This window comes from Marmota monax, unplaced genomic scaffold (genome assembly GCF_021218885.2).
Source record: "Marmota monax isolate L192 unplaced genomic scaffold, Marmota_monax_Labrador192_F-V1.1 WCK01_AAM20220418_F8-fsc00009, whole genome shotgun sequence".
Lineage (NCBI taxonomy): Eukaryota > Metazoa > Chordata > Mammalia > Rodentia > Sciuridae > Marmota > Marmota monax.
In genome coordinates this window covers 10619815-10630645 of record NW_026694710.1, presented here as the reverse complement: position 1 = coordinate 10630645, position 10831 = coordinate 10619815, and the positions used below count along the sequence as shown (strand labels likewise).

Here is a 10831-nt window from a genome sequence, read left to right as displayed (position 1 = left end):
ACGAGTCCACGGAGCAGGTGGAGGTGCACTATGGGGTTCCTCAGGGAATTTTTAGTGACTTTTGTGAATTTTGTATTTCCAAAAGAAGAAGAAAAACGGCCCCTGTGGTATCCATCTCCCATTTAAATAGGAAGTCACCACAAACACATTATTGTCCCCTCCCACCCCCATACCCTATCCCACCTGTTCATCAACTCGATGACTCAGATGGACACATCCACATTCAAGAAGACCAGAGATCAAAGCTGTATCAGGCATGAACTACTTTTTATTCATAGGATTACAGCATAGATTGAATTAAGAGGCATATCATTTGTTAACTCTATTTACCAAAAAGAGCTAAATACAGATACAGCCTTAAAATGTATCCATTGTTGCCTGCATACTGCAAAACTTACTTTCATATGCATATAAACTATTCTTATGTTACCTAAGTTATGCATTTAAAATACATAAAACAGTATCAAATGGCATATTGGTCTATTTTATCACAGTTCTTATACATTCTTGATAGTCAAAAGGATGAATAGGGAATGCATAGTTACCTACTAGAAAAAGGTGGATTCTGACCCAAGCCATGGAGTACAGTCGCTCTGTGTAGATCTCAGAAGCCTTACAATGTGATTCTTATTTTAATCAGCATCACAATGGGTGATCTTCCGTAACCATTGGGACGCTGTTCATTGGCCTGGTCATCCTACCCTCTGCTTGCCTGGCTGAGGAAAAGGAAATCATGAGAATTTTTTTCTTTCAGGTTTGTTTCTATTTTCCCAAGATACTTTCCTTCAAGGCCATCTGCCCTGAATTTCTTCCTGTTGCCTCTCCGTGGTCCCCAAATATGGACCACCTTTCCCGTGGCATCTGCAACTAGCCTGAACCCAGCCTGCAGATGTCCTGGGCGGCGCACTTTCCACCCCAGTGCCCTGTTGAGTGGAATCCCTGGCCACTGTCTAACTAAAGAGCTGCCTTCCAAAGCTGTGAACGAGGAGCTGATAACTCTGCAGCTGAGACGCTGCAGAAGCAGAAAGCCTGCTGCAGAGATTTTCTTTAGGCAGCATGCAAGCAGACTCCCCTCCTGAGCACCTCGTCTCTCATTTTACCACTTGCCAGAGAAATTTCCATCGTGAGCACTCCTGGCAGCCAAACCTTCTGCACCCCACATTGATTTCTTTCCTAAAAATACCCAGCATTTCACTCCATGGGGAGGAAAAAACGCAACTCTGTCATTTTCAGTGAGCTCCCTAAAGGCTGACGAGGGCCCAGAACAATTCATCACTGCTCGTACATTTGGGTTTTTAATTTTTCTCTCACCAAACTCCTCTTGTTTATCTGGTGGATGGTGTGACAAGAAGCAGACTGTGTCCAAACCTCAGCCTCCGCCCACAGCGACGTGGGAAGAGACACCACCATGCCAAAATGAGATCCTCCAGGACAACAGAAGACTCTAGGAAGTTTCTGGAAGACTTTCAAGAATGGGCCTTTCCTGTTATAGCAGTTTCACGAAGCTTGTTCATTGTTAAAAAGAACCAGCGGATGGGCGGTGTCTGTGGGGTATGGTGTTCTTTCTGGCTTATGGATATTTTGTGACACTTCTTATTTATCCAAAGATGCTGCTGTTGCACAATCATGATAACATGAAGGTCTTTTGTGGGGAGGGTATTGCAGAATGTCACAGAGTTAAAAAAAAAAATGGAATGCTGCCAGTCAGAGGAAAACTTCCAGTTTTGCCCCTCACTACTGATAACCAGAGGCAGGCAATCTTCTGAGCTTCTGTGTGTTATGTCCCTCTTTCTGAAATCAGAACACCTGCCCTCCAAGCTGAAGAATCATTTATGAATGTACATGGAAAAAACATAAAGCTTTGCTGAAATGCAAGGTGATTTGTGCACTGCTCATGAACACAGTGTTCTTCCCTTCTGAGGGGTTTTTAAAGTCTTTATGGAGACCCACTTTCCACCCCACGGGGTCTGGGGACAAGTCCCCACTTTAAGGCGGTGGCCTTAAAGCCACATGGCTGTGAGGAGGGACCAGTGCAGTAGCCTAGCCACAGAGATCATGAGGAACAGACAAGCTGAGCAGGTGGCCACCCCATGATGACAAGTGGCCCTCCTCCAGCCACCTCCATGAGTGGCACTCCTACCTGTCTCTCCGCTTTGGGCTTTTGTGGGCCTCATTTGGTTGGTTCTTGCTTGTGGGTTTTTTTGTTTTGTTTTTTACATTATTACTGGAGAAAAGCTTCTCGCAGAAGTTGCTTAAAACTCCAGGGATTCTCGGGATGGGGCCGTCAAATTAATGAAGCAGAACTTCTACCACCTTATGCCAAGAACATCTAGGCTCCCTTGATAGTTTAGCCAGAACAAATCTCTCCTCCCACAGCCTAGAACTACAGGTTGCAGACTCCAGTCTTGTATAAGCTTTTGTAAAAAGGAAAAAGAAAATTGGATTACGGTACCTACCCTCTCACACCCTGCCCCCACCACCTTTGAGATCTTTCTTTTACTTCCTGATGCCCCGTCTGGACTCAACAAGCCCCCACCCCAAGCCCAGCACCTGCTGCTCCCTGGTTCTCCAATGCTAAGCAATGGTTCCCAGTGTGGTGAGTATAGGTGCCCAGTCCACAGCTTTACCACGCTGAGGTGGCACTGCAGAAAGATGTCCCATCTGCCTCTTCTATGAACTAATGGCTGGAACCTGGAACATCCTTTCAACCTGGTACAAAGGCAGGCACTGTCTCGGTGGCCCCTTACTGCTTGCCCAGGGCCTGTTTCTCCACCCTGGCCTGTCTGAGGGGTTCCATGCACCGGGAAGAGTTGGCCTGTCGTCACTGCTGGAGCAATAGCAGAGCTGTCCCACCTGCAGCCTGCGATGTGGAGATCTGGGCATCTGTAGGCCATTCAAATAAAACAAGACTGTAAAGAATGCAGAAAAGGGCTCTGTGTTCAAAAATGAAAACAAACCACTTTCCTCTGTTTGCTTGGTATTTAGTAGAAGAGTTGCAAAAACCACACTTTGGACCGTGGGTGTGCTGGTTCCCTCAACCCCCGGCTTCCTGGGCTGCAAGCCTTGGCCTGCGGTTCCAGAATGTTCCCAAGAGTGCTGATGCAACACCAGCGTCTCATTCTCTGAGTGCCATTGACTGCTCAGTCTGCGTTGCTCAAAGTCTAAAAACAACAAACACATTCACATTTGTGGCAAGACATCCACCTACTCATGATGTGGCCAATAATCGTTAAAACCTAATCCCACCCTGCAATTGAGAATTTCAGGGCTAGAAGGAGTTGCTGGGGTACTCTTTGCAAATCTCCGACTAAAGCATCCACCTCCTACCCTCTGAAGAGAAGCAGCCACCCAGGAAGAACATCCCCTAGGACACTCCCACAAAAGCAGACCCATGTGCTTCCCCGATATCCACACCAGAAGCCAGTTTGAGACAGGCCACCTGGTCCCCGAGCACAGACCTGTCTATGGGATTGAGCTAGTCTGGCTCTAGCTGCTCTCTCCTGCTCAGCCTGGAAGTCCTGCCTGTCCATGATGTCCCACCACCAATGTGGCCCTCTGCCGAGTGTGGGGCTCCAGGGGACTCCTTGCTAAAGCACTAGGAGAAGAGGGTGCGTTCCCATTATAAACACCCAGCTGGTGATTTGATGGCTGCAGCACCTTCAGCAGGGCATCGAGACCAGCAACTCAACAGGGCAGGACTGTCCTAGGAGGAGGGAGGTAGGCTGGGGGCAGGTAGGCAGGCTCCTACTCAATCACTTGAAATATTAAGTTGCCCAAAGGGCAAAGACATGCACAAACCAAAGGGCCACCTCTGGGTTTCAAAGCACAATGAGATCTGTGAAAAGTCCCCTTGGACTCCATAAATTCTCACTTCAAAAACTCTACCAAACACACATCAGATGGCAATAGCTGCTCCGCCCCACTAAAGGACAGAGTAAAAAGCACCTTTCAGTCTTTGGCCTGTCTGCTAGTTACCCACAACACAAAGGAGGGGTCGGGGAAGCAGAGGAGTCACAGAGCACATCAAGCAAGCATTATTGCTCCGGCCCCCACAAGGGTCAGCTTTGAACCACGCCAGGGGAGGGAGGAAGTCCTCTGTCTCACTGCTGGGCCCGAAGCCCATGCTGGGCCTGGACAGGTGTCGCCAGACGTTGTCTCTGCGGCAGAGCAAGCAATGTCCAGCTTTACACTGTGAACACACCCAGGATAAATATCCCGCGGTATAAGCCAACAAAGAGCCAAGGTTCTGGAATGCAGGAGGACGCGGGAAGGCTGGGCGATCCTTTCAGGAAACTAGGATGGCTCAAAATAGCACTGCTGAGTGGTTTAAGATTTTTAAACTAATCATCAGCAAATCTTTTCAGCTGACTTTGGCTTTAACAGTTCTTACCAAAAAGATTGCTGAAATGAAATGAGAAGGGTCCATGGGTTTGGTTTTCCTTTTCTTTTTGTTTTTCCTTTTTTTTTTTTAATTTTGCTATAAGAGCTATCCCATCTTGTTCAATTTTCTCCTTCCTCATTAAAAAGAAAGAAAAAAAAAAGCACATTACTTTCTAGATGGCAAGAGGATATGCTGTACTCTCAGAAATTACAGGTTTTGAGATGTCTTTTTAAATGGTAGAATGGGCATCTCATGCGGTTAGCCAATAAATGCAATCCCTGATTAAAATGTGAGTCCTAAAAGTTGGAAAACTTCTAACATTTCCCCAGTGCAATTGAGATTGTCATTTCAGAGCTCTGAGCCTGGCTTATTGTATTTTATTATTTTTCTTCCCGGTCCTCTCTTCTGAGGGCTCACACTTCAAGTCTTTTAAACCCACCCGTCACCCTTCACAAACTTAAGTCGACAATGATGTGTTCAAAAATCTTTGTTTTCCCTTTGAAACTGGATGCAAAAAAGAAATCCCTCCTGTCCGTGGAGACGGCGGTGAAGGAACGAGGGGCCTGCACGTAGATCTCCTTGAACTTTTTGAACAGCTGCTTCTCCTTATCCCACTGGTAGATCTGTGAGAAGGTGTAGTCGCTGCCCAGCGCCAGGTAGTGGTTCTCTTTAAAGGAGAAGGGCTGCAGGGTCATGGCCCCTCGGGAGGGGAGCGCCTGGATCTCCACGAACTGCTTGCTGTTCCACCTCATGACCCGGGAGTCCCCGATGAAGCGGGTGAGGGACAGGTAGAGCGTGTTCTGCATCCTGAAGCTCTTCACAGCCAGCACGTCCTCCATGTTGGGGATGTCACCGTGGGGGACGAACTTCTTGGAGCTTTTATTCCACTGGAGGATGATGGGGACCTGGGAGCGGCTGGACAGGATGAGGTGCGACTTGCCATCGATGTCCACGAACTCGGCGTCCGTGTCGCGGAACCACTCGTGCACCGACTGGTAGGAGTAGAAGCCCTTGCTGTTCCACTTGTACACGGTGGACAGGCCGGCCTTGGAGCTGTCCGCGATGATGAAGAACGTCTCCGCGTCGATCTGGAACAGCTCGATGTCATTGGGCTTGGAGATGCGCGAGACCTCTATGTCCTGGAACTTGACGAACTTGGTCCAGCTCTCGTCGTATTTGTAAATGTGGGAGCCGCCGAAGAGCTGGGCCACCACCACGAAGACCTGGTCCTCGATCAGGATGGCCTTGCAGCCCACGATGGACTGGCCTGTGCCCCGAGAGAGGAGGGAGACCGACAGGTTAGCCTGGCACCTCCAGATGACCCCGGGACCTGTGGACAGCCACTGTGGGAAGCAGCTCGACAGCTCCCCCTGGAGACTTACGCAGAATGACCACGGGACCCCGAAGTTCCTCCTCCTGACATGCACCCCAAGAATGGAAGCAAGCCCTCAGAGGGAGCTGCACCAAAAGCTATTGGTGTCCCCCACATTCCTGTGTTGGAGCCTATCTCCAAGGTGATGGTGTTAGAAAGTGGGGTTTGGGGAAGGTGAGTAGCGCCCCTATACAAGAGGCCCAGAGAACTTCTTCTGGCCTCCCACCATGTGAGGGTACAGCAATCAGACCACCTGCTATAACATAGAATCTGCCAGGGCCTTCATCCTGGATGCCTCAGCCTCCCAAACTGTGACAAAAAAATTCCTGTTGAGCAGCCCCATCCCAGACACCCACGCTCACAGCGGCATTCTCCATGACATCGGAAAAGCAGAAGCAGCTCCAGCGTCCATGATGGATGAAGGGACAGACAAGGTGTGGCTGACACATACAATGGAATATTACTCAGCCCTAAAAAGGAGGGGAACTCTGACATATTCTACCACATGGACCTTGAAGACCAAGTGCTAAGTGAAACCAGCCAGGCATGAAAGGACAGATGCTGCTTGACTCCACATAGGAGGTACTCAGAGCAGCCGAGTCGAGGAGAGGGAGAGGGAAGAGTGGGCTGAGGAATCAAAGTCGCTGTATGGTGGGTACAGGTGAAAAGAGTTCTAGGGATCACTGGAATGTATCTGACCCTATGAAATAAGTACACTAAAAGGGTTAAGATGGTAAGTTTTATGTTATGTGTATTTTGCCACAATTTAAAAAATATTTTTTTTTTTTTTTAGTACCAAGGAATGAACCCAAGGTAGCCTGACCACTGAGCCACACCCCCAGTCCTTCTTTTATGTTTTATTTTGAGATAAGGTCTCATGAAATCCTTAGGGCCTCACTAAGTTGCTGAGGCTGGCCTCGAACTTGCAATCAATCCTTCTGCCTCAGCTCCCCCAACCCCAGTTGCCGAAATTACCAGAATGTGCCACCACCTCAGACTAAAAAAAAAAAAAAAAAAAGAATTTTAAAAAATCTTTTAAAAATGTGCCACCATGGAAATGGGCATGTGAGGTGGTTAGGGCCTGCCAGTCTGTAGAGGCAGGCATCCGACTCAGGAAATTCACTAGCACATGGGAGAAGTGTTTGGTGTTAGTCAATAATTGTACGTTAATTAGCTTAATGGGACTAGTCCACAGTGAATGCGTATTTCCAAATATCTCATATGTGATGAATAGTTACAATTTTTATGTGTCGATGAAAATATTTAAAATAAATATATATTTAAATAATATTTAAAATAAATATATGTATATACATATTTTATCCTTAGGAAGAAAAAGTCTTTCTCGACTGGCAGAAGTGGGCAAGGGAACGGCTGCTCCCCTGGGTAGTAATGCAGGGTGAAAAGCAGGGGTCAGGCCTGAAGGCAGAAGTTCCCAGGAAGCCATGCAGACTCTAGAAGACCAGGGAGGTGGTGGGTGTTAGACCTCAGCCTCCACAGCAGGTGGCCTTGGGTTCAAACCCCAGGCACAAGGCGGTAAGGTCTGACCCTGGGCCAGGGAACTCAGCTCTGGGGCTCCAGCCCTCATGGGTACACGGAGAGGAAGGCAGCCGCGGAGCTGACCTTGAGAACCAGAGGACAGCTCACCCTGAGTGTTAGCACAGCAGGGCGGCATAGAGGGGCGTCACAACTGGTACCATCTTCACCCTACACCAGAAGCAACCTTCTTGGTGGTCAAACGACCCTACCCCCAGTGCTCGCCCACAGCGGGCACTGTGCAGACACCCGCACAATGGGCAAGGTCCCCGGGGTCAAGGTCAGGCGTTTGATGGAAAAGGGGGCCGTGCTCCACAGGGACTCTCCTCTCTGGGTCACACCCGCGGTCCTGTTCCCCACTGTACCTGGACCTCCCCACTTCCCCATCCAGAAGCCAACCAGCAGGAGGACCAACAAGTCTCAAGGGTTTCCCACCCTCCATCTCATCATTCCATGAAGCTATTTCCTGGAAGGCGTGGTGATGGCACAGGCCCGTCGTTCATGACTGGGGAGGCAGAGGCAGGAGGATCTCAAGTTTGAGGTCAGTCTCTGCAACTCAGAGAGACCCTCAACAACTTAGCAAGACCCTGTCTCAAAATAAATAGAAATAAAAGGGACTGGGGATAAAGCTCAGTGGTGAGTGCCCCTGGTTTCAACCCTCAGTACCAAAAAAAAATTTTTAAAGTTCTTTCTTTCCCTTAATTTGCTAGGTAATTTGGACCCAAATGAATTTGGTCTGTAAACTATAAGGATTAATTACCCAACGTCCATCCTGAGGATTAACTCTGAGGGCAGACGGTGGGTAATAGAGTGGTATTTACGATTCTCTTTCACTGTTCTACACTCCGTCCAAGAGCCTGACCCCTTTTCTCAGTTTAAAACTAGGGCATTTTTTTTTCTGAATAAAAAGTGTTAAATGTTCAGCAAAACAAAATGTAAAAAATAATAATAAGTAGAACTAACAAAGTGGGTATTTACAACTAGGCACTACATTCTAAGCACTTTTGTGTGTATTTACTTATTTGATTTTCCCAATTACCATTTGAGGAAGGTACAATTCTTGTCATCAACATCCCCATTTTACAAAGGATGAAACAGACAGTGAAATTCACCAATTTACACAAAGTCACACAGCTAGTATGTCGTGGAGTCTGGGGTTCCAATCCAGTATTCTGTGACTCCTAAGTACCAAAAGGTATGATGAAGAAAATAAAAACCACTTGTACTACAAACATACAATGAGAATATCTTGATAGATTTCTTTAATCCACACACGAATTCAAATATGCTTATTTTAAAATATTGGAACTTATACTACACACATACCTTTTTCTCTTGACTTCTCTGTTGTATGTAAACATTTCTACAATTTGATTTTTAAAAATACTACACAGTATTCCACAGCATGGATGCACCACCGTATTTTATTTAGCTAATCCCCTGCTGTTGGACATAGCAGTTATTTCTAGTTTTTCATTATTGTCAAATAACATGTTTCCTTTAACATATTGTCAAATAACTTGTTTTGGAACCATCTGGCAATGTTCATAAATACAGGAATTGCTGGGGCAAATGTTGTGAATATTTTTTAAGGCTTTGGGGCTTCAACTGTCAAACTGCTCTCCAAAAGGTGCATCAATTTCCACCCTCCCAACACTGACTGGCAGTGCATGCTCCTGTCTCCTTCTGAGCATCCTGGCTGTGGAGGCCCCACTGCCCAGAGGAGTCCTAGAGGTCTGCCTGTCACAGCTAAGGGGACCCATGAGACAGTTTCTTGGAGGGGCTGCCTCACAGTTCTGTAAACACTTTTAGTCTCTATGGAGTTGTCAGTAGCAGCAGAGTGTGTGTGTGTGTGTGTGTGTGTGTGTGTGTGTAGGGAGAGAGAGAACAGGTTGGAACACACATAGCTTCCGACACCACAAAGCAAACAAACTCCTAAACCAAAAACAGGAGAGCTGAGATGTAGAGAGAATGAGAAGCGGCAGACACTGGCGTGATGATGACCCTGGTTCCTCCCTCTCCCTGGGGACAGGCAGACAGCTGGAGCTGGTCCATTGGCACCGAGGTTACCAGGAACCCAAAGGGGGAAGCGGGTACCCCTCTGAGTCCTTGGAGCCCACTCTCACAGACACAGACTGAGAAAATCCTGCCTAGCCCTTGCTGACTCAGGGATCACCCCACAGCCACCCAAAATGACACGAGGGGACCTGGTCTGAGGAGTGGGGGAGGGGGCATCCACATCCACCTTGATCCTGCACCCCTGCGTGTCCACCTGTGCTGTAGGATCTTCCAGGCTCATTTCCAGCTACCAACAGCCACGCTCCCTCAACCAGCCAGGGGATCTGCCCTGTCTGTCCCCACCCCCTGCCCCGCCTCCCTCAGGTGGTCATAGGGAGGCTTTAATTAAAGTAGACAGGGTCTAGGGTGGGGGGAAGAGGTCCTATTTTGTCCCCAGCTTGTTGTGGTGTCACTCCATGCCGGGCACTGAGCTGTCACACACCCATTGCCCATGAATCCTAACCAGAGTCCCGGAGTCCAAACCCTGCTGTGCCCATTTTACAGATGAAAAGTCATAAAATGCCCATTTCACAGGTAAAAGGAGCTCAAGCTAATTAAATAACTTGGTCACTGTCCCTGCTGGTAAGAGCTGGAGCCAGAATATCCACAAACCAGCCTGATGTCGGAGCTACCGAGTTCAACTACCACAGTGCTGTGACAAGAGGGTCCAGGGGGACCCAGCTCCCAAGGACTCAGACTTGGAGACCAAGGGCTGGAGGAATCCTGGTAATGAGCAAGGTCTAGCCTGAGGTCTGGCCCTGGCCACGGTCACTCCAGGACACTGACACTCACCCACCACCACTGCAGCTCCATCAGGTCCAGGTCCTCATGGCTGCCGCAGACCGGAGTCCCTGTAGGAGCTCCTTGGGGAGTGGGGAGTGGCTCCACTTCCACCTTTGAACCCTTTCCCCAGAGTGCAGAGCTTTGAACTCTCTCTCCCCCATCTCTCCACATCTCCCCCCCCAATCTCTCCATGTCTCTCTCTCTATCTCTTTCTCCTCCGCTATAATCTAAACTCCTCTAGGGCAGAGGTTTTCATCTCGCTTGGTCACGGCTGTGTCCCCAGCACCTACAACATACCTGGCCCAGAGAAAGTACTCACGAAATGTTTGGGAATAAATGAATGAAGGAAGAATGAATGCATTTGGGGATGCCACCATCTGCCACATGTCCCCAGGGTAGGGGGCGGGCAGTGCCGTCCTCTCCCACCAACATCAGCTTGGGTCAGAGAAGGAATAGGGTGCCACTGGGACACATCCCAGCCCTGTCCCTGAATGAACATGGAAGGACTTGATGTGTGGAATCCTCCCACATCCCGGGGACACACGTCCTCCCCATTCACCGAGGACAGCCGCCTCAGAGGCACACCGACTTCCCAGCACCCAGCAGAGCTCCAACGCTCACCACTGGTCAAACCCTCAGCTCTGAGGTCGATATCCCAGGTCTCTCTTGGAAAGAGGGCTTCGGTGCCTCCCGTGGGCAGG

General features: G+C 48.7%; 1 protein-coding gene across 1 annotated transcript in view; it reads right to left on the bottom strand.

The window, feature by feature from the left end:
• Positions 1-250: 250 nt before the first annotated feature.
• The window catches only part of Lgi2 (leucine rich repeat LGI family member 2), a 29706-nt gene continuing 19125 nt past the window's right edge, over positions 251-10831 (bottom strand). The window contains exon 8 of the mRNA XM_046423938.1: positions 251-5648. Coding sequence (XP_046279894.1) covers positions 4831-5648 — 818 coding nt within the window. The 3' untranslated portion in view covers positions 251-4830. The remainder of the gene's footprint in view (positions 5649-10831) is intronic.